The 27,493-nt window shown below is 39.4% G+C and overlaps 1 protein-coding gene across 8 annotated transcripts in view; it reads left to right on the top strand.

The window, feature by feature from the left end:
* LOC140713799 (triple functional domain protein) overlaps positions 1-27,493 on the top strand; it is a 329,694-nt gene that overhangs the window by 220,164 nt on the left and 82,037 nt on the right. For all 8 annotated transcript variants that reach the window (XM_073024339.1, XM_073024337.1, XM_073024338.1 and 5 more), the window contains exon 34: positions 2,049-2,292. In XM_073024339.1, the coding sequence (XP_072880440.1) occupies positions 2,049-2,292 (244 nt within the window). The remainder of the gene's footprint in view (positions 1-2,048; positions 2,293-27,493) is intronic.

Here is a 27,493-nt window from a genome sequence, read left to right as displayed (position 1 = left end):
ATCTGTGAGAACTTGCATATTTCCCACATCACAACAGCAATTGCACTCCAGATTGGCTTTAAAGCTCTTTGGGGGGTCTTGAAATTATAAAAGGCATTTTTTTTTTTTATTCTTTACAATATAAACATACATTCTGTATTTAAAGTAGATACATTATTCCTATCCTTGAATAAATTCATCAACTTCAGTCCTTCAAGTCAATCAGTAGCTCAACACTTCAATTAATCTGAAGTGAAGAGTAGGTGGATGGGATTGGGTTGGGAATGGGATAGCTTAGGTTTGGTATGTATATTTATTTTGTTACTAAATAACTCAGAACATAAATTTGCTCTATTAGATCTTCAAATTTGTTCAGAAAATGAAAATGTTGACATATTTTAAGCTAAGTTTTCTGCTTCCTTATTTCATAATCTGATTTCTTCACAAAATTGTGCTGAATTTATTGAAAAGTATTTAACCAAATAATTGGAAATAAACATTGAAAGTTAAATAACTTACGGACTCTGTTGACAGACTGAAGGCATTAATTGTTGTAATTACAGCTACTTATGGTTTTCACTCCATGAAAATCAGAATATACTTACTTGGTATGCTTGCTACGATCATTAATTATATAAGCTATATTTGAAGTTGGCAATGGATTTTGAAATGTATAAACATCTAAGTTTACATGTTGTAAAGTGCAGTAATTTGCCATGATCACGTTTTTTCAAAGCCCAAAGCTAAATATTCACCACATGTTTAATCATGAGTCATTAGGAAGGTCTCTGAGCTTGGTTGTGTTTTCCACTTGTTGAGTGTAGCTTGGTAATAGCAAGAGGTTCAATCTTTATGAAAGGTCACACAAAAATTCACTGAGTAAAATGCAAATTGAAGTGAGCTAGCAAATGATAACAATAGCATGGGAACAAAGCACTAGAACCATTTGAAATCTGATGAGAACCGTATTTTGTAATTACCAAAAACAGTAATTGGGAATAACATTGTGAACTTCTAAAATAAACTTTTTGTGTAATCTCAAAGAGAACCTAAAGTTCTTTGAATACTTTTCACTCAAGTTTAATCCAATTGAAACACCACATTTAATTTTAATTATTTAAGAACAGGTCCAAGGCGAAGTTATATTTGTTGGAAACCTGCACCCAGACTTTTATATAGGTCAGTTACCTGGGGGAGATTTTATTTGAAGATAAATTATTTCAGAAATACTGCATTTTAGGTCATTGAAGGATCTGTTAGTTGGTTGTTTTCCAGTTGATATTAAAAATAAAACACTGCACAGTTTAGGGAGTTATCCATAACATCTAGACTTCTAATTACCTTTCATTCAATTTTATTAAGGATAAAGGTTACCTGGACATTCTGTGTCTAGAGCAACAAACAAACGCTGGAGGAACTTAGTGGCTCAGGTAGCATCTTTGGAGGGCAATAGACGTTCAAAGTTTTGGGTTGAGATTCTTCATCCGGTCAAAAGGGCCTTGATCTAAAATGTCATCACTCCATTTCCTCTGTGATCTCTTGTGACTCTTATGTTTTTAAAATTTAGTAGGCAACTTGTTTATGAATTTCCTAAATTTCTACAGTTCAAAATAAAATTTGCAAGCTATAAAGTGCTTTGAGATAATCATACAAGGAGATTGAAACAAACTTTCAGTTGAAGTTGTTCTTTCAGGGAAATTATATCAACTAAGTAATGTTAACAGTCAGCAATACAAATATTATTTCAGGTCTTCATTAAGGAATTGCGAATATTTTCAAAGAAAATACCTAGAATTCTTAATGTTAATAAGTTTTTCTTTGATTAAGTGTTAAAGTAATAAATTGCAATTTGACTCTGGAAAGCTAAATCATATTCCAGTTTATTTTGTGGCTGGTGTTTTGATATGCGTAGCAGAGTTTAAAATAATGGATTCCAGCGATCTTGTGGACTGCAGAAATGTGAAAAGAATTGCATTAGTCATGGCTGATAAAATTTGAGAATGACAGTATTATCTTTTGTCTGGGCCAATATGTTGGCTGTCTCATGTCTGTCTCTGTTTTCTCCATAGTTGTCCGGTGGGTGTGAGTTAACAGTGGTTATCCATGACTTTGCGGCAACGAACAGCAATGAGCTGAGCATTCGACGGGGTCAGACCGTGGAGGTTTTAGAGAGGCCCCATGATAAGCCTGACTGGTGTCTGGTGCGTACAACAGATCGCTCTCCAGCTGCTGAAGGAGTGGTTCCCAGCAGTGTTCTGTGTATTGCACATTCACGTAGCAGTATGGAGATGGAGGGTATCTTCAACCATAAAGGTAGGACTCATTATTATTTTGGGAAAATTATTGTGCCAGATTTGGTTTAACCAAGCAAAGTAATTGGAAGTTCGAAGTAAATTTATTATCAAAGTCATGGTATACAACCCTGAGATTGACTTTTTTTGCAGAGATTCACAGTAAATACAAGAAACATAATAGAATCAGTGAAAGCCCGCACCCAATAGGATAGACAAACCAATATGCAAAAGGTAACATACTGTGCAAATACAAAAAGAAAAAAAGTATAACAAAAAATAATAATAAATGAGCAATAAAAATCGAAAACATGAGATGAAGAGTCCTTGAATGTGAGTCCATAGGTTGTGGGAACAATTCAGTGGTGAGGTGAGTGTAATTACCGTAGATTCCGGATTTTAAGCCGCTACTTTTTTCCCACATTTTGAACAGCTTTGAACTTTGCGGCCTATAATCCAGAGCGGCTAATACATGGTTTTTTTTCATGCCGCCTCGTAAACATTTTGCCTCATAACAGTAGACCAATAAAATTGATGAGTAGTTCACAGAGGTCCAATGAAATTGTACGATAAATCAAGCGCACTTTCACAATTAAATTATTGTAAATCAGTCATTTGTACTCACCCTCATCAACATGGAAAACACTCGAAGCATTGTGCTGCCTTATGGCAGTTACTTAGTTTATAATATTTTCGCTTAGTAATTCATTTTCTAGTTAAAGTTAGAAGAGTTTTAACTATATTTGTTTTCTGTACTACATCGCGGGATGCTATGACGTCACACCCGGTTTCGCGGTGTCTTGTGGGAAAATGCCGGTTTGCGATGAAACGGGACGGAGGGAGGGAGCGCATTACGCGAGCGGCTTTGGATCTGAGCGAATGCTGCTTTTAAGTTAAAGGTGATCAATAACTTTTCCTGGTAGGCTGCAATATATATATTTTTTACCAGTCGTTAGGAGATATTGGAATGTTGTTCAGTAAAGAAGTATACGCAACGTATATTTAAAAGTAGCCGTGTATGGGCACGGTTCGAAAAAAAGCATTTGCAATATGTATTTGTTTTTGTTACCATATGGATTTAATTAAAAGTTAAAAAAATCCTCACGTGTAATATCTTTCTGTGTAAATATCTCATATTACAACGTGGGACACCTGCGGCCGAAAATCCGGTGCGGCCTTTACAATTAAAAAATTGATTTTATTTCTAAAATTAGAGCCAGCGGCTTTTAATCAGGTGCGCTCTGTAGTCCGGAATCTACGGTAACCCCTTTGGTTCAAGCACCTGATGGTTGAGGGATAATAGTTGTTCCTGAACCTGGTAATGTGAGTTTTGAGGCTTCCTGTACCTCCTTCCTGATGGCAGCAGCGAGAAGAGCGCATGGCCTGGATGGTGGGCATCCTTGATGATGGATGCTGCTTTCCTGCGACAGCACTCCATATAGATATACTCAAAGATGGCGAAGGCTTTACCTTTGATGAACTGGGCAGTATCCACTGTTTTTTTGTAGGCATTGGTGTTTCCGTACCAGACTGTATTGCAACCAATCAATATACCTGAACTGCCACACATCTGTAGAAGTTAGTTAAGAGTTTTGGATAAAATGCTGAATCTTCATAAACTTTTAAGAAAGTAGAAGCACTGCCATGCTCTGTCTGTAATGGTACATACGTGCTGGACACAGGACAGATTTTCTGAAATGATAACACAGAGAAACTTAAAGTTGCTGACTCTCTTCTCTTCTGATCCCCTGGCGAGGACTGGTTCATGGACCTCTGGATTTCTCCTGAAATCAATAATGATCTCCTTGGTCTTGCTGACATTGAGTGGGAAGTTGTTTTGCGGCAATGCTCAGCCAGATTTTCAATCACCCTACAATATCTTATTCGTCACCACCTTTGGTTGGGCCAACAGTCATGGTATTGTTGACAAACTTAAATATGGCGTTGGAGCTGTGCTTAGCCTCACACTTGTAATTGTAGAGTGATTAGAGCAGTGGGCTAAGCACACAGCCTTGTGGTACACTTGTACTGATGGAGATTGTGGAGGAGATGCTTTTGCCAATCTGAACTCTGGGGACTGCAAGTGAGGAAATCAAGGATCCAGTTCACAAGGAGTTAGTGGGGCCAAGGTTTTGAAACTTACTAATTAATGTTGAGGGGATGCTAGCACTGAATGCTGAGCTACAGTCATTAAAGAACATCCTGATGCATTCATCTTTGCTGTCCAGATGTTCCAGGGTTAAGGGAAGAGCTAATAAATTGGCATCTACTGTTGACCTGTTGTGACAGTAGGGAAATTGAAGTGGATCCAAGTTACTTCTCTGATAGGAGTTGATATGTTTCATCATTACCGTCTCAAAGCACTGCATCATAGTGGATGTCAGTGCTACTGGACGATAGTCACTGAGGCAGATTACCACGTTCTTCTTCGGCACCTGTATAGTTGAAGCCTGCTTGAAGCAGGTGGGTATCTCAGCCAGTGGATCAGCAGAGATCTTTAGTACTTGGCCAGGAAACCCGCCTAGACTGGATATTTTCCATGGGTTCACCCTCCTGAAGGATGCTGTCATGTTAGCCTCACAGACTGAAATCACGGTCATTGGGGACTGTGGGAGCTCATGAAGGTCCCTCCATGTTTAGATGGTCAAAATGAGAATAAAAGGAATTGAGCTCATCTGGAAACAAAGACTTATCACCTATGGCACTTGGTTTCATTTTATAGGAGATTATAGCATTCAGGACCTGCCACAGCTGTCGAGCATCCTTTAGTGATTCAAGTTTGGTCCGGAATTACTACTTTACACATGAGATGGCTTACTGGAGATCGTACTTGGACCTGTTGTTTTTTTTTATTGTTAGACCTGAATGCCACTTATGGCCCTCAGTAGACTGCAGATCTCATGGTTCAGCTCGGGTTTCAGGTTGGGGAAATCTCTGAATTATTTTGTGGGATCACACTTGTTTATGACTGTTTTTATAAAGTCCATAACAATAGTGCTGTTGTTCCAATGCTTGGGTGAGTTCTTGAACATTGCCCAGTCCACCAACTCAGAGCAATCCCATACCTGCTCCTCTGCCTCCTGCAGCCATCCCTTTGTTGTTCTTATCTCTGGAGCCTTGCTCTTTAGCCTCTGCCCGTTGCAGTTAGGAAGAGAACAGTCAAGTGATCAGATTTTACAAAATGTGGTCTAGGCATGGAACAGTAGGCGTTCCAAATCGTAACATAGCAGTATTTGAGTATTTGGGACCCTTGGTGCTGCAGGTGATATGTTAACGATAATTGGTCAGAGATTTCTTCAAAAAAGCCTGATTGAAGTCCTTGACAATGAAATGAAAGGCATTGGGGTTGGCTGTTTCTTGTTTGCAGATGGTGGCACTTAGTACTTTGAGTGCTTGCTTAATATTGGCTTATGGCCGTATGTAAACTGCAGACAGGATCATGGAGGAAAACTCTCCTGATAAGTAGAATGGTCGGCACTTAATTGTTAGATGTTTCAGGTTGGAGGAACAAGAATGCGACAAGACTGCTGGGTCCGAGCACCACAAAGAGTTTATCAAGTAACACAGACCTTTTGTCTTCTCCAAATCAGCAGTCCAGTCCATCCTGTGTATCGAGAGGCCCTTAGGTCTCTCCAACGTATCCAGCTTGTCCAGAGTGAACCATGTATTTGTGAAACAGAATGCAGCAGTGCCTCATTTTTCTCCTATACAGCTATGCTGTCCTTAGGTATTCAGTCTTGTTCTCCAGCGACTATACATTTATTAACAAGATGCTAGGTAGAGGAAGTTTCATAAACCAGCATTTTAGCCTGGCTTGGAGTCCTCCCCCTTTCAACTGTGGCAACGTACCTATGTCCGTTTAAAAGTGCGATACCGGCATGCCTGAGAGTTAAGTCAGCTGAGTCCCTCAGAAGATCATGAAATGGCCAGTTTGTTCAGAAGGCTCAAAAGTGCGTTGCTTACTTATTGTCCTTTCCACCCGCTGGCTTTTAGAGCAGCAGTTAAGTTCCTCCACCTCTGTCTGTCCTTGGTCATGTTCTCTTTTGTGCCCCATGTGTGGTTCAGGGTCTACCATCGCACACAGATGTAGAAGGATTCTTCATTGCTGTTTCCTTAACAGTTTTGTTTGACCAGTCAGAGTTGTTGACCCTGAGCTGAACCCTCAAAGGTGGAGGACTAGTGGACTTAGTCCTCTACACTTTGACTTGTATGGCCCTTTGACCCTACCAGGAGCCAAAGCATAAGGTCCGGACTCCAACCAGCATAACTCTCTGGGTCAGTGAGGACACAAGCCTCCAAACCGTGACAAGGTCATGGTCCTCTTAAGAGTTAAGGTATCTTACTTAAAGGGAAATTGCAGGCTACAGATTACAGTGAGAGTAGTTCAGAAGTATAGTTAGAAATTTTGTAGGCTGCCAGAAGCATGTTGTCATGGTTCACCAGCACTATCTTGCCTAAGTTGAGTATTTGGACCTTATGAAAGCTGTTTTCATTGTTATTTATTAATTTGGATTAACCAGAGAGCCTCACTTATCCAGATTTTATTATTCTTGTTTCAGCGTTGGAATGGTATTCCTGGCTACTTCTATCTGCTTCCATTGCAAAGCTAACTGCTCTCTGACTGCCACTTATACTGCTTCAACTAGACTTCCCTCAGAACCAAGAGAGCCAACCAAAATTTGCCTTTGTACCCTCTTGTCTTAAAAAATATGTAGTAAAGGCAACTTGGAGCTAATTGCATCAATGCTGATCTTAATTTAGGCTACAAAAAAATTTAAATTGTGTATACTCTTGGCTTTTAGCCCTTCTTCTGAACCTGTAAGTGCCTCTGACTGATCCCAAGTCATTTGGAGAAGTCATTGGTAAATGCATGGAAGAATATTGATGGTGCTAGTAATTTTCCTAATTGTGATTATGCTGACAGTAGTGAAACACCCTGCAAAATGATGGAAGCAATTGGAAAAGAACAAGTAATCTTGCCTGCAGTCAACTCTATAATTGGGAAATATTTATTACCTACAAGAGAGACTCCTCGATTGTGGCAGACAAATGTTCGAATATATTTCATCTTCACAATATATTGATGTACATTGCATGCAAGCTGAGCAAATGTAAATCGAAGAACTACCATGCAAAGTCACATTGTTATTCCCATCTGAGGACTCTACTCCTCACAATATGGAAGTGTGCCAAAAACACACACAGTCATGCTTTGAGACATCTAAGAATGTATATATTAAAGCAGTTTACAGCTCAGACCTATGGGGATAATGGGGCTAAGTGAGTGTCAATACTAAGGAAATTCTGTCCTGAAGCAATAGTCTAGAAATTGCTGAAAATGCATGTATTTATAATGTACACAGTTGGTTTACAGTATTGGAGCATAATAATATCAAATCCCAGGGATTCTAAAAGAAAGAAAAAACTGACAAATCCCCAAGTCCAGATGCTTTCCATCTCAGCATAACTTAAGAAAAGAGAGTGCAGAATTAGTGTAATACAGACTTGCTGTATGAGTAGCATATCCAGCAAGTTAAGAGAATCTATAATTAAAGATGAAGAATGAAAAGCACTGGCCTTTTGATCAAATTTTCACTAAGAAGTGGGTATGAAAATGGCTGTGTTTGTTGTCTATGTGATCGTCCAGAAAGTATTTACTAAAGCCTTTCATGGTAGTTGAAGTTGAAGCTCATGGGAACTTGCGTCAAATTATATCCTGGAGCGTAATTTGGCAGAGCAGCAGGAAACAGAGTGTTTGGATAATAGGGCAAAACATCAGGATGTGATTAGTTACCAGTGTCCTTGTCAGAAATGTACCATTCACTGAAGTTATAGATGAGGGGCTGAAAAGGCAAACATCCAAGTTTGGGAAAAATGAAAGATAGAAAGAATTGTAAGCAGTGTACCTGATAGCTTTACAGATACATCAGCAAATTAAGGTTTAAGCAAAACTTTTGTGAATGAATGTTTAAATGGTGAAACTTGGTAGTGGAGGTTAAAACAGACTTGACGATTTATGTAAAAGGATCATTAAAAATGTCATGGATTGGGATGTGATATAGTCAAAAAGTTAACGAATTTTTTTTATTTCTAAGAAATGAATTACTGTACAAGAGGGCTGAGGTTATGGGACTGTTATGCTATGCCATGGTTAATCCTGAACATACTAGTATAAGCAGATCTGGGCATACACCTTGGGTGACACGTTTTGGCCTTTGAAGAGAGGGGCAGTGCAGGTTCATTAGAATGATTTCTAAATGTTAGGTTGCGAGATGGAATTGCAGACAATAGAGCTGCATTCCCTTGCGGCATTGTAGAGTAGCGGTGTGACACTATTCTAGCTCAGGGTGTTGGAGTTTAGAGTTCAGTTCTGGAGGAGTCTCTATATGTTCTCCCTGTGGAATGCATGGGTTTTCCCTTAGTGCTCCGGTTTCCTCCCACAGTCCCAAGACATGCTGGGTAGATTAATTGATAAATTGTCCTGTCATTAGGTTAGAGTTAAATCGGAGCTGTAGCAGTGCAGCTCAAAGGCAGGAAGGGCCTCCTCGGTGCTATATCTCTAAACAAATAAAGGATAGTTATGATGTAATTTGACCTAGATTTCACCACCAGTTGAGATCAAGAATAAGGTGCATAGTTCGTGGTGGGGCCTTTCGGGAATGAAGTGGGAAACTTCTAAACATGAAAAGGCTGATAGAAAGATGGAACTCTATTCAATAGTGATCAGTTGTTCATTTAAATCTGTTGTCATTTCCATTACTGCATATGTGAAAATTCAGCCCCAGCAATAATTACCGCATCCTCTCTCCATTGTACATTATCCCTTGGTGCAGTTTCAGAGCTGTTTGAAGGATTTGGGAGAAGATGAGTTAGATAATTAAGGGGATGAGAGAATAGCTTCATTTGTCACATGTACATTGAAGCGAAGCATACAGTGAAATCTATCAATTGCATCAATGACCAACACAGCTCAAATAACTACTGGGTTATTTGTGTCACCGTGCTTCTGATGCCAGCATAGTGTGCTCAGAATTTACTTCCCCTACGTGTCTTTTGGAGTGTGGGAGAAAACTGAAGCACCCAGAGGAAACCCACGCAGTCACGGGGAAATTGCACAAACTCTTTACAGACAGTGGCAGAAATTGAACCATGATCTTCTGATTGCTGGTGCCATAAAGCATTACAATAACTGCTAATCTAATATCTAAATTGCTAATATCTGGATATAAAAGAAAAGTGCATACATTTTGTATTTGTAACAAATTGGTTTAAGATGGTGCTGCTGAAGTTGTGTGATGGCTTGCTGGTAGATCAGAAGACAAGAAATATGACTAAAACATTACTAATAACACCTTTTCTTTTTTTTTTTTTTTTTTTTTAAACTTTTTTTATTGTTTTCAAATAGTTACAAAATAAAAGTGTATGAGAAAAAAAAAATGTTACCCAGCCCCCCTCCCCTTAACCCCTCCCCCCTAACATCCCTAAAAAAAAAGAAAGAGAAAAAAAAAAAAGGAATGCCTGGATATTGGAAGATCCCCACACGCTCCACGGAGTTCGTAATAACTTTGGTGTATGCATTTATTTCTTTCCCCAAGTAACCAATTATTTCATCTTCGGAGCACCTATATATTTAATCCTGTCTTTTGTAAATAAGGGCGCCAAATTTTCAAAAATAACACCTTTTCTGAAGTAAATTGTCAATTGTTACCGCAAACAATGAAGAAGCAAGTGGATGTGAAGCTGATTCGAAGGATGAGCCATCCTGGTGTATCACAAAGCCGAAAAGCAATGTGTTCAAGATGGGGTCACAGATGGACTACCACTGTCGCTGTTGGAGTGAATGTTTTGGGGAGGAGTCAGTGCGAAAGAGTTTTGACACCCGTCCACCTAACCGGGTGCGAGGTTGGATCAGGAATGGCTTCGAGTTGTCCGGCCCAGGTGTACTGCTGTGCAGGGGTCTTGGTCCTGGAGCGAGACAATACTTGGTGCTTAGACAATTTAAACAACAGCCCAGATAGACTGGAAAGCCCAAATGTCGAGACCATCAGCGAGGGCCTGGCTGATATTGTTCACTCTCCCGCGACGTTAATACCTCTCTCTGGTGTCTGTAGTCTCTGCAAGTTTCACAGTGTTTTTGCCCCTCTAATATGATGAACTGAAATTGAGGCTAGGGCCTTCTCCAGCTGCTCTGTGGAGCAGATCTAAGGACCCAAACTGATTTGGAATGCTGTCATTTGCTGCTAATGTTTGCATGGCGTGTTGTTTTTTTCTCCACTTTCACTGCCCAGTGGTTATGGTCTTTATTTTCTTTATTTTTTTTATTTGGGTTCTCCAGGTTTCTTGCTCAAGGTGTATAATTTATATATTCTTTGATAATACATGTACTTTGAATCTTTGAAAACAGAATATGATTTCTGTAATTAAGCAATGAAATGTCACATTGTTAAGGAAGTTGAGTCATTCTGGACCAGGTCCAGTGCCCACTTACCACCTCCATATCTCTAGATATCTTGCTTCAGCTGAATGCAGAGGGCTGATCTCATTGGTATTCCTCATAACTGAGTGCTGCACTGAGTTTGATAAAGAGACAAAGCTGTGGGTGCCAGAACACTGAGGCCCTATGTCTGATAGATTTGCAAAGCTTACTGATGCTGGGCCTGACCTTTGCCAGCTCTGAAAGGTGTGCACTATTTTAATGGCTTCTAAATGTCTCTGATTTGTAGTAAATGAAAAAATTATTTGATCATTTTATTAGTGGAAAAATTTTTCTTGATAGACATTACACTAAAGTGAAATCATTGTATCTTCCCCCTCCCCGGTTCTACCAAGAATCACCACATTGAAATCAATAGGGTTTTGGATCCTGTGCGAAGTCAAAAGTGGTAGACATCCAAAGTTACCAGTTTTTCAGAGCTGAGTGAGGACCACACAATTCTCTATTCCTGCCTGTCACAATTGCTCACTCCAGGGGCAAGTGAAGTGTCAAGAGGCTTAAGAGTAACAATGATAGGTATGGAGAACTCCCCACTTAACATAGGGGAAAAAATTAATTACTAAATACTGGGTTAAGCAGTATCTCATGATTATGAGGGTCATATGAAGAGAAAGTTGATCTTCCACCTTTCTCATTCATCCTAGCTTGCTCTCCTTTTGTTCACCTCACCTTTGCCCCTCACTCGCCTGGTTCTATCTGTCCATCATCCTCTCCTCAACTGCTTCCACCTATCACTTACCAACCAGTACTGTCAATATTTCCTTCTGATACGGGTACTTGACCCCAAATTTCAACTTGCACCTCTGCCTCTTGAGCCCGACGCCAGGCTGGCTTTCAGGAGGGTGAATCCTCACATTGCAGCAGGCCCCAATGCAGTAACTGGTAAGGCTCTGAAAACTTGTGTCAACCAAATGGCAGGTGTATTTAAAGACATTTTCAATTTCTCACTGCTACAGGTGGAATTTCCCACCTGCTTCAAAAGGGCAACAATTATACCAGTGCCCGAGAATAGCAATCTGAGCTGCCTTAAGGACTACCATCCATTAGCTCTCAGATCTATGGTGATGAAATGCTTTGAGAGGTCAATCATGGCTAGAACCAACTCCTGCCTTAGCAAGGACTTGGATCCACAGCAATTTGCCTATCGCCACAATAGGTTTACAGCAGAAGCAATCTCAGTGGCTCTTCACGTGGCCTTAGATCACCTGGACAATACAAACTCCTGTGTCAGGATGCTGTTTATTGACTGTAGCTCAGCGTTCAACACCATCATTCCTACAGTCCTGATGAAAAAGCTACAGAAGCTGGGCCTGTGTACTGACCTCTACAATTGGATCTTCAGCTTCCTGACTGGAAGACCACAATCTGTGCAGATTGATAGTAACATCTCCTCCTCACTGACGATTAACACTGGCACACCTCAGAGATTCGTGCTTAGCCCACTGCTCTACTGTCTCTATACCTATGACTGTGCGGCTAGGTATAGCTCAAATGACATCTATAAATTTGTTGATGATACAACTATTGTTGGGAGAATTTCAAATGGTGACGAAAAGGTGTACAGGGGTTAGATATACCAGTTAGTAGAGTGGTGTTGCAGCAACAATCTTGCACCCAACATCAGTAAGACCAAAGAGATGATTGTGAACTTCAGAAAGGGTAAGTCAGAGGAACATGAATCAATCCTGATAGAGGAATCAAAAGTGGAGAGAGTGAGCGATTTCAGGTTCCTAGGTGTCAATAGCTATAAAGACGGCAAGACAATGACTTTATTAGGAGTTTGAGGAGATTTGGTATGTCACCTAAAATACTCAAAACCTTTACAGTTTTACCATGGAGAGCATTCTGACAGGCTGCATCACTGTCTGGTATAGGTTGATTTCTGCACAGGATCAAAGTAAGCTTCAGAAAGTTGTAACATTGGTCAGCTAAGTCATGGGTATCCAAGATATCTTCAAGGAGCAGTGCATCAGAAAGGTGGCATCCATCATTAAGGACCCCCCACCACCCAGGACATGCCCTCTTCTCATTGCTACTATGAGGAAAGAGGTACAGAAGCCTGAAAGCACACACTCACCATTCAGGGACAGCTTCTTCCCTTCTTCCATCGGATTTCTAAATGGACATTGAACCCATTCATTTTTTTTTCATTTCTGTTTTTGCACTGCTATGCTTAATTTAACTATTTAATTATATATATGTATATACTTACTGTAAATTATTTTCTATATTTATCATGTATTGCATTGTACTGCTGCCACGAAGTTAACAAATTTTCATGACGTATGCTGGCAATATTAAACCTGATTCTGATTCTGATTCTGGCCTCCATGGGTGATGGTGACCAATTGTTATGTCTTATGTTCAAGGAATTCAGCTTGCCTTTGCCATTTTTTGGAAACTGAGCTTTAGGACATTTTTTTCATGCATGGTTTGATTTAGAGTTTGTCATCATCATTGTTGGCATCTGTGCATCTCGAGAGATGATGGTGTGACACTTTTCTGATGGTTCTTGGGGTTGTAGACTTGCAGCTATTCACACTTTCTAGTCTGGCTGTACAGACCCACTCTAGAGTGACAGTCTCTTTCACAGCGGCTGCAGGTGAAGGAGGAAAGTGCTCTGGGTGATGCAGCTTTGGCTTTTCTTCTGGCTGTCTTGTTGATGAACATGTTGGTCCTTGCTATCTCAGCACATAATACACTGCTCTTGACTGTGACCCTCCTTGCTGGTCTGGTCTGCAATTGTTTCCTCCCATGAGTTGAGGTCGATACCTGCCAGAGGTCATGCTTGCAGATACATCCCTCTAGCGAAGGCATGTTCTTCCTCGTGGGCGGCAACCCTCATTCAGCTTGCCATGCAGCATGTCCTTCGGAATGCTTCCCTGGTCCATCTGTTTGATGTGGCCCAACCATCTGAGGCATCTTTTGCTGAGTCAGTCACTGCAGAAACTCTGTGTAGGTGATACTGTCCTGCCAGGGATGTGTACGATGTCTCTGAGGTACCATAGGCAGAATGAGTTTAGCCTCTTCTCTTGGCAGTTGAATGGCGTCCAAGCCTTGCTGACATAGAGGACGGTGCTGAGTACACAAGCAGCTTGGTCGTCTTTGTCAGCTGTCTGTTGTTCCACACTCTCATTCAGTCTGGCCATGACAGCTGTAGCTTTGGCAAACCTGCTGTTCACCTCTGCTTCGAGGGACAAGGAGCTGGTGATGGTCAACCCAAGATAGGTGAAAGTTGACTACATCGAGAGAGCAACCATCAATGGTGATGTTTTTGAGAGATTCTGCACCCTGGGCCACAACATTTGTCTTCTTCAGATTGATGGTTAACCCAAACTCCTTGCAGGCATAGGCAAAGTGGTTAATCAGTTGTTGGAGTCCACCTTCAATGTGTGATGTCATTGCTGGCTGTATCATCCGCAAACAGCATCTCATGGATGCAAGCTGTCCTAACTTTGCTCTTAGAGCACAAGCGAGTGATGTTGAACAGCTTGCCATCAGTTCATATGTGAAGATAGATGCCTTCAGTGCTGTCTGTGAAAGCATAGTAAAGGAGCATGGAGAAGAAGGGTCGGTGCTAGGGCACAACCTTGTTTCACTCCACTGCTCACTGGAAAGGCATCAGAAGTTACTCCATTGAAGCAGACAGTGCTGTGCATGTCCTTATGGAAGTATGATATGATGCTCTGCAGTCTGGGGGGGCAGCCGATCTTTAGCAGGAGTTTGAAGAGTCCACTTCTGCTGACGAAGGCAATTGCCTTGGTCAGATCAATGAAGGCTGTGTATAGTGGCTTCTACAGCTCTCGACACTTCTCTTCCTGCTAACACAGTGAGAAGATCATGTCCACTGTAGATCTGCCTGCTCTGAACCCGCATTGGGACTCTGGGTAGACTCTGCACGCAAGGCTCTAAAGTCATGCCACGACTATGCAGGCAAACACTTTCCCCACAGTACTAAGGAGAGAGATGCCATGGTAGTGGTAACTACGGTCACCCTTGATTTCGTACGGTGTGACAATGTTGCAATCTTGCATGTCTTAGGGGTTTGTGGCCTTTCTCCCAACAAAAACACAGAAGCTCCTGTAGATGATGCAGCAAGACAAGTTTTCACGGGGGGGGGGGGGGGGGGGTGGCATAACAAAACAACTCGCTGATTTGCACCACTGAGAAGCAGAGGGAGAGAGAGTACAATTCGCTGAGTACAGAGCCTCCAATAGCTCATCCGCAGCTTCCCGATGTTCCGTTTTTATCCTGCAACGCTTCAGTCGGCAGCACCAGCATAGAATCAGCCCACCCACAGGGCCATGAAACCTCGGAACGGCAAAGGCGCACTCGTCTCCTAGGGGATTACAAAAAGTGGCCGGTCGTGAGCTACCCGGGGGGGGGGGGCCTACCCCAGAGAACCAAAGTCAGAGTGTAACTCCTGGTCAGGGTCTTCAACAGCAACTTAGCCACCCTGAGAAGAAAAGAGAGAGACATCAAAGGTAGAAATTAAACTGTTTTCACAGATTAACTCGAAGGAGTCACCATTGAGCGTCATCATAACTCCGCCTCCAACTAGTAAGCATCAAAGTCACCTACCGTAAACACAAGAAATTCTGCAGATGCTGGAGATCCAAATCAACACACACAAAAAGCTGGAGGAACTTGGCAGGTCAGGCAGCATCTATGGAAATGAATAGACAGTCACCCACCATCATCTTAGCTAGGATAGCTATGTCATGTGGATACCAGACAGCTGAAATTCAGTCATGCCATGTACTCTAGGGCAGAAGAAAGCATTTTAAGGCTGTTCTTCAGACGTAGGGGAAACGCAACTTTTACACCAACTCACGGAGACCATTATCCAAGTTTTCCATCATGAGCTGAGAATTTCAGAGATTCCGAGTACACTTAATATCAAAGTATGTATGCAGTATACAACCCTGAAATTAGTCTTCCCCACAGACAGTCATGAAACAAAGAAGAATCATGGAACCAACCCTTTCAAAGAAAAATATCAAACAACAAACCCCCCTCCCCCATGTACAAAAACAAATCATGCAAACAACACAGGAAAAAAAAGTGGTAAGCATCTCAGCGCATCGGAACAGGAAATTAAGATGTGGGTATTGCTTAATGTAATGGCCCAAATCAATAACCCAAGTCTGTCAGTCCCATTCTATATTACTAACTGCAACAAAGTCTGCAGATTGACTTTGTCAGCTTTCCTTGACCCATAAGTAAAAAATATTTCTTTGACAGAATTTTCCTTGACATAAGATATTGCCGATAAAAGCAAATTTATTGTCTGGGAACATTGCTGTCTGCAGATAAATGAATTTTTACACATTTTGTTATTCATAGTGTCATGCAGCAGAGAAGCAGGCTCTCCAGTCCACATTGTACATATGCACAGTCAGATATCAGAATCTATGGTCTGCATATGTCGTGAAGTTTGGTGTTATGCAGCAGCAGTACATAGTAAGACATAGTAATAATTAAAGCTGAATTGCAGTAGGAAGTTGTGTGTGTGTGTATGTATTTTTTAAGTTAAGTAAGACTTAAGAACTTTTTAAAGCTATTATTAATGCTTTTTGAGATGGTGATTTAGATGCATATCATATTTTTTTTACTGAGTTAAGTATTGTATGTAATTAGTTTTGCTACAACAAGTGTATGGGACATTGGAAAAAAGTTGAATTTCCCCATGGGGATGAATAAAGTATCTATCTATCTATCTATCTATCTAAAAGAGGGGAAAAAAGTAGTGAGGTAATGTTCATGGGTTTATTGTCCATTGAGAAATCTGATGGCAGAGGAGATGAAGCTGTTCCTGAATCATTATAGCCATCTATGTTATTCCCATTTACATTACCTTACCTAGATTGTTACCTATGAAAATTTCTGAAAATGAAATGTTGCTCAGTCAGTTTGACTGTTGCTAGATGCCAGGAATTGCCTGAATTGCTACCTGACAAACAGCAAGAAAAAGAGAAATGCACTATCACAGTTGTTGTTGCTACTCCATAGAAAGCTATTTTTGAGGTCAATAAATAGTAAGCTTCTTTGCCTTACCGTTAATCACAAAATCTAGATCATACATTTGTTTATATAGTAAAACTGTTCTGAAGTATCTTCTCCATTTGAATGGCTATATAACTGATGCCTTGTATAACTGGTCTATTAACAAGCATTTTTTAAGTTGCACTTGACTGTGAATATAAGCTTTGACTGTTCCTACTCAGACAGTCTGTGGAACTCTAACACTTGGAAGGCTATAGGTTCAGTTGTACAATATGTAATCTGTTTTGAAATTTTCAGTTTATTTTAATTCAATAATGTTTTGGGAAACAGATCAATATTTCGTTAAGAGGTGCTTTCTGGAGCAGTCTAATTTTATTCAGCCTCTTCTGCTGCCCATCTGCTCTGTTAAATAACTTCATCCGTTGAAACACCTTATTTGGATTACTTTAGTATTCAAGGTTCATAATCTTTGTTTCCAGCCTCATGTTTTAACTCCTGCTAACATTGCTGCATCTCAATAGCACTTGTATTCTTCCTAAAGTCTGGTGCCTACCTAGCTCTACATACAGCGCTCCTGATGTGGTCTAACATAGTTCCTGTACCATTAGAACAGAATTTCTATTCTTTTGTAATTCTGTCCCAGGAGCAAAAGGCTGACATTCCATTGTTCTTTTCTAAATTAATTTTTGAGCCCACTGTTGCCAACTTTTAATGATTACTCTAATTGAATTTGATGCTAAAAAAGAATATTGAATGGAATTTTCCTGCACATAAATTTTCTTGCCTGTCTAGTTTATTGTATTATTTCTTAGCCATTCTATGGCTGAAAGTTAATGCACAGTTATGTCCCTTTTTCTGTTGTTAACAGAACAACCTAATAAAAATTGGTTTTCGGTTCTCTGGGATGGTGTCAAACTGTCAGAAAAAAAGCTCTTTTTAAAAATTTAGAATAAATAATTTTCTGCATACCTTTGAGTCAACTTTCTCATAAGTTAATTGGTGAAAGGAAGTGTTTTTTTAAGTACCCATAATAAAGCAGATGACCTTTCTAAGTGTTGCATTCAACATTCTTCAAAGCCAAGATACTGGAGTTTGCAGTAATGGCAACTCCATGAAATATTACCATTTCAATTATTAATTATTTATGCACCATTGTTCCAAATTGGGAATTTTGTGTTTATCTACCTAACACACGTGCACATGGCAAAGCACTCACACACGCACACAGACACACACCCCTACCTTTCAACACAATTGTTAACGGCTGACAGCAGGGTTTTGCCAAACAGTGCTGAAGACCTTGGAGTAAATTGCTCAACTTTTTGGTGGTTAACAATATTCAGATTCAGATTCAGTTTATTGTCATTTAGAAACCACAAAATGCAATGCAGTTAAAAAATGAGACAACGTTCTCCGGAATGATATCACAAAAAAAGCACATGACAAAACAGACCACACAAGAAAAGCCACATAACATTTGATAATCCCCAATCCAGGGTCCGGAGAGGCTGCTGCGTATCAATATTGCGCTACCATCTTAGCACATTCCCCAGAAAGGAACTCCAAAGCAAGAGATTAAGAAAGGAAAAGAGTTATAAAGAAGAATTTTCACCGTCAGCACTAGATCCTACTGCCAGCTTCAAAGTACAGTTTTATCCAGTTCCATAGGCCTTTTAATTGTGTTTACACATCACTTAAAAGGTTTTGCCATTAATTCTAGATTCTTTTGTGCCAGGATGGATTAAAGAAAGAACAAACTTTGATCTGCATTCATATAGCCCCCACAAGATTTCCCAAACTGCATAATGCCAATTAAGTACAGTGTATTCCAGTTAATTGAGCCATCGAGTATTTGGGGCTGTCATTTATTTGGAGGAACACTTAAAGAACAAAAACTAAATTGAGTTATCTAGGATTCCCCTTGTTTATTTGGAACACTATGCCACTTAATTGGGGCAGGAGACTGTTGCCAAACAGTTTCTAACTAGCGTTACTTGCATGCGTTTGTGTTCATAAGTAGTGATTTTTGTCACAGATAGTTGGAACAGGTTTGCTCTGCACAATTTCAAGCATTCAGGCTTGGAGAAGCAGGAAATCATAAAGAATGAAAATGAAACAATTTCAGCAAGTTAGGAATTATGAATTATTTTAACGTATCCACAATCATCTTGAATGTTACAATGAAAATGAAGATTTGGAAGATGCAATCATCTAAAATATTGTATGAAGACAGTCTGTATGGATTTTGTTCATTTACAGTCAATCAAAAGAACATGGGAGATGAATTCTTTGTTGATAACTGTTAGGAGCTAATACGTAGTTTTATAGTATTGTAGAGATATTTGTCGTGTTTGGATTTGTTCTGTATTTCAGTTAGATACATAAATTGTTAAACAGTAGTTTGTCTTTTTTATACCTTTTAACCATTTCCTTGAAACTTTGGCTAATTAGGGCAGCTGCTTAATTGAGCCAACATGTACTGGTCACGATGTGTCCCCACTGTACTTTTTAAAAACTGATAAAATAATGATATGATATCAATCAGGTTTGAGCAGTGGTGTTAACTTCTGTGCACTTCAGTAAAGTGCCATAAAATCTATTCTATCTGACCTTGGTTGAACATGAGCTCTGAAAAACAGCATCTCTGACAACGCCACATTCCCTCAGTGCTACACAATGTTGGGCTGAGTTTCCATATCCATGTTTGAAGTGAGGCCTGAACTCTTAGCCTTCTCACACTGAGTTGGAAATTATCCTAACTGAGACACAATAATGACATGTAAATTGAGGGCAGAAATAAATTTCTTTCAATTTTTATTCTCCAGTTCAGAAGGATGAGAGTTAGCAATGCCAACAGTTTAGTACTTGTGCATACTTTTACCACATTTTGGTGTAGCATGGTAGTATAGCGGTTAGCATAATGCTTTACAGTGCCAGCGATTGTATTCAATTCACACTGTGATTTGTAAGGAGTTTGTCTGTTCTCCTCATGACATTGTTGTTATTCCTACTTATGTTATCTTCACCTTGTGCAATGTAATTGATAGTAATAACATGATAGGCTCAGTAATATTTCACATTTCAGTGAAATGAAGGATTGTACATAAACAGTAAGATGTCAGCTGAAGTACTTTTTCCTGTGTGTGCTACATGTGGAGTTGATATCTTCCTTAATAAGTTCATACATTGGTCGTACTGATCTTTTGTTTTTATCTCTGGAGAGATTAAACACCTCTAGACTATCTTCAGAAAAGATTAAAACGTCAGTTGTTTATTCTTTTCCATAGATGCTACCTGGCCTGCTGTGTTCCTCCAGCATATTGTGTGTGTTACTTGGATTTCCAGCATCTGCAGATTTTCTCTTTGCTTGGCTAGGCTAACTTAATCTTTTTAGTAAAATCTACTGAAGACTTCTAAATCAATTTTGGGATAATTGTATACTATGAAGAAAATGCAAATCATGGAAAACAAACAACTATTGTTTTAGTTGCTGTTGAATTTAAGAAAGCATTTCCTTTCCTTTACCCACAACCTCTACATGGTAAATCCTCCAATATCCCCTTCAATATTTCCTGCGTGTCCTTTGCAATACAGCTGTAGTTTTCCTGCCAGCTTTTGTGATTAAAATATTTTTTTAAAAAGGTCTTAAGACATTTCGAGTTACTGAAGCAATTTCACTTGATTGACTTGTTAGGTTTGAAATACTAACCTCTGGTTATATCTCACAGATCTCTTTTAGAGATTACATACATTTTCTTTGATGTACATGTCATGTTAAAAACAACCCAGTTATGAAGTTGCTTGTTGACAAACAGTCTTCCCATTAATTTCACTTAAGTACAAACAGAACACAGCTAGTGCTTTGATTATGCACACTTTAAAGAAGCTTAGTATTTGGACCAGCATGTTTGGAGGGGGAGGAGAATGTCAGACTCTTGCTTTGTACAGATTGTAGATTTAAGGCTAGCCTCCAATACTGCCTGTTCAGAGTTTGCATGCTCCCTTTTTGAGCATATGCATTTCCTCCGCATTTTATCCGATTTCCTCCATACATTGTTCAATAGCAGGTTAATTGGGTAATACAAATTATTCCTTTATATAGGTAGTTTCGCTCAACTTCTCTCACCCCAACACAGAACTGTCCTCACTTACATGGACTCTTTATCTCTTGTTCTCGATATTTATTATTTATTTGTTTGTTTATTTATTATTATTATTATTTGTGTTTTCATTTATTTTTGTATTTGCACATTTTGTTGTCTTTTGTGCATTTGTTGTTTGTCAAACCCCGTTGTGTATGCTTATTGATTCTGTTGTGTTTCTTTGTATTTACCATGAATGCCAGCAAGAAATTGAATTTCAGGGTAGTATATGATGACATTTATGTACTTTGATAAATTTATTTTGCACTTCTCTGAATAGCAAAATGAATTAGAGGTGTTGATGTCACATGATGGCCTCGTGTTATAGGTATAAGATTTACTGTAATACAAGGCTTTCACCATGGACATGCCTGCTGAGTCTAAACGCACAACTGTGTGGCTAGGTACAGGTCAAACGCCATCTATAAATTTGTTGACAACACAACTATTGTTGGCAGAATTTAAGATGGTGATGAGGAGGCGTACAGAAGCGAGATAGATCAACTGGTTGAATGGTGTTGCAATGACCTGCACTCAGCATTAGTAACGTCAAGGGAACATACACCTGTCCTCATCAAAGGAATCAACAGTGGATAGGGTGAGCAGTTTCAAGTTCCTGGGTGTCAACATCTCTGAAGGTCTATCCTGGGGCCAATATATTGATGCAATTACAAAGAAGGCACAACAGTGGCTATGTTTCATTAGGAATCTGAGGAAACTTGGTATTTCACCAATGACACTTGCAAACTTTTGCAGCTGTATTGTGGAGAGCATTCTAACTGGTTGGTACGGAGGGGCCACTGCACAGGATCAGAAAAGGCTGCAGAAACTTGTAAACTCAGCCAGCTCATCGTGAGCAGTATCCTCCCCAGCATCGAAGACTCCTTCAATGACTCAAAAAGGCAGCATCCATTGTTAAGGACCCCATCATCCAGGGCATGCCTTTTTCTCATTGCTGCCACCAAGGAGGAGGTACAGGAACCTGAAGGCACACACTGAATGTTTCACTAACAGCTTCTTCACCTCCTCCATCAGATTTCTGAATGGACAGTGAACCCATGTATGCTATCTCACTATTTCTTTTCTCTCTTTGCACTACTTATTTAATTTAAAATATATATGTATTTCCTATTGTCACTCACAGTCTTATTAATATTATTTATATTTATTGCAAAGTACTGCTGCCACATAACAACAAATTTCATAACATATACCAATGATATTAAACCTGATTCTGATTTTGATATAATTCAGTGCTTGTATGTTTATTTATCAAATATTGTTGCATCTTTCTGTGTTTTGGATTTGCCAATTATGCAGGGGGAGAAAGAAAAATGGTTAAGCTAAATCTAATCTGTCTTTTAAAAAGGCTAGATTTTTTTTGTGACATTCCAATACCTAGCACAGTTTAACCTTTTTAAATGGAGGCACGAGTCTGCAGATGCTTAAATCTGGGCAGATACGGAATCCAGCGTCACATGTAGACAGTGCAGTAAGGAAGCCATTTGGCATGCTTTTCTTCATTAAACAATGCATTGAGTATAGTAGTAAAGACATTATGCTGCAGTTGTAAAGACATTGTTGTTTTTTGCTGGAAAGAGTGAAAAAACTTGCCAGGACTTGAGGGCTTGACTTATAGAGAGAAGCAATATAGGTTAAGGGTTTGGTCATTGGAGCATAGGAGACTGAGAAATGATCTTGTATAGTGTAAAAATCATGAGGAGCATTGATTGAGTGAATGCACATAGCCTTTTTCCCAGGGAAAGAGAATCAAACACTAGAGGGCATAGGTTTAGTGTGAAGGGAGAATGATTTATAATGAACCTGAGCAACAACTTCACACAGAGGATAATGTGTATAGCAAGCAATACAAGGAAATGCTTGAGACTGATACAATAGCAATATTTAAAATACAATAAGGCAGGTACATAGATAGGATGGGTTTAGAACTAATTGGGCCAACCATGGGCAGATGGGTGTAGCTTAGATGGGCATCTTGATCGGCAAGTGTGAGTTGGGCTGAAGGACCTCTTTCCATGCAGTATTGCTCCAGGACTCAATGACTCAGATAACTACTGGAAGAACTCAGCAGGCCGAATTGGGGGAGGGGGGGGGGTATGATTGATGTTTTGGTTTGAGACCTTGATAACATTTAAATCCGCTGAGCATTTATTATGTCTGCCTTTCGCCTCATGATGTTTGCTCTTGGCCATTTGTACAAAATTTCCTTGCTGACACTTTTGCTGGTTATTTCTGTTCAGAATCTGTGCCTGTTGTATGAAACTTCACCAAGGGTTGCCCAATAAGGCTTTCTTTGTTTTTGTCCAAAGTGGATGAAGAAATGGGAGGAAGTAAATTATATATTTCTTGCATATCTGCAGAAAATCTCAGAGGAACTACCTCCCAGAACAGCAGCATCCTTGTCTATAATGATGGCCTTGTGGGTTCAAAGAATTCCATTCATTTCCCATTCTTGCCTTAGAATTAAAACCAAACCAAACTTTTTTTGTCCTAACAGAAAGATCCAAGGCAATAACTTTTCTACATTATTATTCTTATTTTAGACAATCCAAGGCAAAAAAGTAATTGCTGAGGAAAAATTTCTTAAGTTAGTTTAATCAAACCTAGTAATTCTACCATAAAAGCATTACATTACTTCAGGTTTAAACAACATTGGCACAAAAAGCCATGAACTGTTTTGTGCAAATGATCTGTAGTACAGATAAGCTCTTACTGGCCTTGTTGATGTTTGTAATTAGGACAAATTTTAAAAATAATGAGAATATTTGTGTTTAGTTTTTTTGATCAGAGGTGGACATTTTAATAAAATAGATATAGGAAAAACTGTGTTACTTATTTGTGCCGCAAAAATGGCAAGTTGTTTTGATATAACCATTCTCTTTGCTTCCTGCATAACTGGCAAATGACTTGTGAAACATTGGTTACCACTGTAAGCAATATGCTTCAAACTTCCAATATACCACAAACTACTTCCATAATAATTCATGGTTTTATTTGGGAAAAGACAATCCTTAGGAATTGAAGTTTTTGTAGTGAAAGGCTGAAAGGAAGCCAGCTTGCTTCTAAAATTACCTGGGCTTATTCCTACAAATACTATGCAGGCTGCTATCAGCTTGAACTGTTTACAGTTTGTAGTGTTGAAGATGCTTGTGTGTGAATTCTTTAATTCTTTTAAATTGCACACTGGCCATTCCACAACCTTGACAGAGTGAGATTTTGATCTAATGGCAAGGAATTATAAGCTAATTAAAAACCAGGCTCTGCTGTACTCTTGCTCAAATACGCTAATACTTAATTGCTCTCTCATGATCTTTCTCACTATCACTTTCTTGCTCTCACTATTTCAGCCCGTCACTCACTCCCTGACCACCTCACTCACTCACTCACTCTCTCTCTCCCTCACTCCCTCTCTCTCACTTCTCTCACTCACACCCTGCCTCTCTAATCCACCTCCCATCTTCATTTTGCTTACACTTTCTATCATCATACCCAATTCAACCACCACCACAGTAACCTTCTCCATTATCTGGCTGTCATCTGCTCACTGTCTCCAAGACTATGGCCTCTCATCAACCACTGCTTCAGGGCTTTCCCATTTGTTAGTAACCCGTCTTTAATTCAGTTCCAGCAGTCCTGCCACACATCCTCCCAGAAGGCTCCATTCCTGGCAGTCCAATGACTGATACCCTCGCGTCCTCTCCAGTGGAATGGTCACCGATGGTTATTCACATTGCCATTCCTGCCATCTGCAGTGTTTGCAAAATTTAATGCAGGATTTAAAATATGGCCAACTCTTCCATTCACAAACTATTAAGTGATCAGCACAAAAATCTTTGAAAAATAGCCAGCATTTTGTAACTGGGGCACAAATCTAAGATCCAAGTTGACAAATCTGTGGGGTTCATACTCTGTAGATAAGAGACACCTCATCACTGATCCTACAGAGGACACTTGTGGTTTCAGCCTTCCCAAAGAAAGTGAATGGCTCCACTGATAGATGACCCAATGTGTGAGTTTCAAACTTTGGCACCCATCAGACGAACTTACCTTTACAGAGCAGATTTCTCCAATTAGTATTTCAGGATGCCCTTGAGCAGACTGACACACTGAATATCTGACTATGAAACTCTGCATGTCACATAAAAGAACTAGCAGTTCACAAAACCCTGTTTCTTACTAACTGTTTTATTAATCTGTCTTACCATCTTCAAATATTTAAATACAACACACCTCTTTTTTTAACTCATTCCATTTCATTTTAAATGATCCCTTGTCATTTTTCTGACCAAAATGCATTACCACACATTTCTGTCTTGAATTTTATCTAATATGTGGCTAGCTGCCATTACACCAGTATTTTTGAATACTTTTGATATATTGTCTTCCTCAGTTTCCTGATTTCCAACTCCAGTCATTATTGTATATCGAGGACAACACTGGTTCAAATTCTGAACTTGATCCTCCTTTTCCACCACTTGGGAAATTAAAGAGCTTTGTTATCTCCTGGCCAACATTGCATAGCAAATGTTTTGACATGTGGAGCATTGCAGTATTGTTTTTACAGTCTCACAATCTCTTATTGTCTCTGGAGACATCTGTGAAATTCTAAGCATGACATCAAGATATTCTTGAAATTTGGTTCATTCCCTTTGTCTGTATTTCTGAGAAAAGCCTAATGCAGTGATAATGTTTGGTTTTCTACATGAGCAGAACTTGAATGGAACCTCAAGAATTTTCTCTGCTATTCTTGATCCTTTGTATGCCCACAATAAGCAGAAAGTCTTGTCAGTATCCAGTGACATTAATATGCAATAGAATCAACTGTTTAAGATGAGGGAACTGAGAATACATAATAACATGAATGATACTTAATATAAAGTGAAACTTTTGGAAGCTGGTTTGACTGAGAGCTAATAATTATATCAGAAGCAAAAAGATTGAAACAAGAACGGTACTCTCGCAGTGGAAACAGAAGAGCTTGGTCTTATTGTATGGTGGTAGCAGCATCCTCACTTAATGTGTCAGATTTAGAGCCAGATCATGACACCTAATGTGGCTATGTAAATATCAACTAGATTCCTTGAACTTCCATTACTGCAGTTGTAACAAATAGATGTAAAAGTCCAGTCTTCTGTTCAAGATGGCCCCTGTGTACAACACTCCTTTGGTCGATACCTTCTGGATAAATTATGAAACCATGTATTTCACTTATTTTATGTCTTTTACATTTGGTTTTTCGTCTTGACTGTGATTCTGGAACTGTTGGAGCCTGTGATTTGCAGTTTGGAGATTATTTGGATGCACTCACAGTGCTCTGCAGTCTCCGAGAGGATTCTTGGCTATCAGGAAAAGAATAATTTCAGAGTTATATACGTTGATAATAAATCAATCTTTGAACCTTTAAAAGTCTCGTAGCTGCAAATAATCATTTTGGCCACTGACTTACTCTGTAAAATGGCTTACAACGTAGGGACAAATTGAAGGCTCAGAACTGTGGGGTATTTTTCGATAGAAAACTGTCTTTGGAGCCTTTGTGTATGGAATCTAATCTGTGAGAATATGGACATCACTTAACTGTATATTAAAACTCTATATGGCATTGATATTCTGAAAAAGCATGTGCCTGTTTATTCAGTGGAACCATGAGACTACAAGCATGGTAAACTACAAATGAATTTGAAATGTAGAGGCAGGTTCTGAGGAAAGATGAGCCATGTTTCAACTTCATTATGTTTGTTTTATTCTAGAATTTAAGTGGATTTAGGTTCAACATGGTGAGATTTCAGTGAAAGATACTTGGTTTTGTAAACCACCATCAGAAAAAAGAATGGAACTTTGTGTTAAACATGGTTTGGCATTTGATTTCCTTACCTGGCACTTTTAGAATTCAAGATTCCAAGCTTAAAGTGTGGTGCATATTATGCTGTTGAGTTGAGAAAATGCTATGAAGTTGATGGAACAAAGCAGTAAATCTGCTTGCTTGGCTTGTTATAGCAAATGTGTCAAAATGTGCAGACATCCCTTAAGGGTTAATGTATATTCATACATAGCAAGTTGAAACAGGCTTGAATCAAATCTTTTGCTGTTTATGGATTTGGGCACAAGATCAAATGACAATCTTAGTCAGGGATGTGGAAAATTTATCATCTTCACTGCAGCCAATGTGCAATGCAGATATTTGTCTGCATTGCAGACTTATGAGTGGTTGGAAGCATTTCTAATTAACTTTGATTAATCTGCAGTATGATCCTTGGTATAAGTAGGATATATGGAGTTTCAGATAATACACTATCGTAGCTTGCATTACCTATTTAACAAGCTGTGCTGCTGCTGTTGCTTGTGTTGTACTGTTGAACATTGTGGCATGCTGTGCCAATGCTGGAATGTATGGTGACTCTTGTAGGCTGCTCCCAGCACAGTTATGATGGTGGTTGACTCAAAAGACAAATTTCACTCTATGTATTGATGTTCATGTGATAAGTAAATGTGAATCTGAAATATGACAGGCTAATTCTGTACAATTGAATTCATCATCACAGATATTCTAAGGTTGATTTGGT

This window comes from Hemitrygon akajei, chromosome 20, assembly GCF_048418815.1.
Source record: "Hemitrygon akajei chromosome 20, sHemAka1.3, whole genome shotgun sequence".
In the NCBI taxonomy this organism is placed as follows: domain Eukaryota; kingdom Metazoa; phylum Chordata; class Chondrichthyes; order Myliobatiformes; family Dasyatidae; genus Hemitrygon; species Hemitrygon akajei.
The sequence above is the reverse complement of the archived record's forward strand: the minus strand, read 5'-3'. Positions and strand labels throughout refer to the sequence as shown.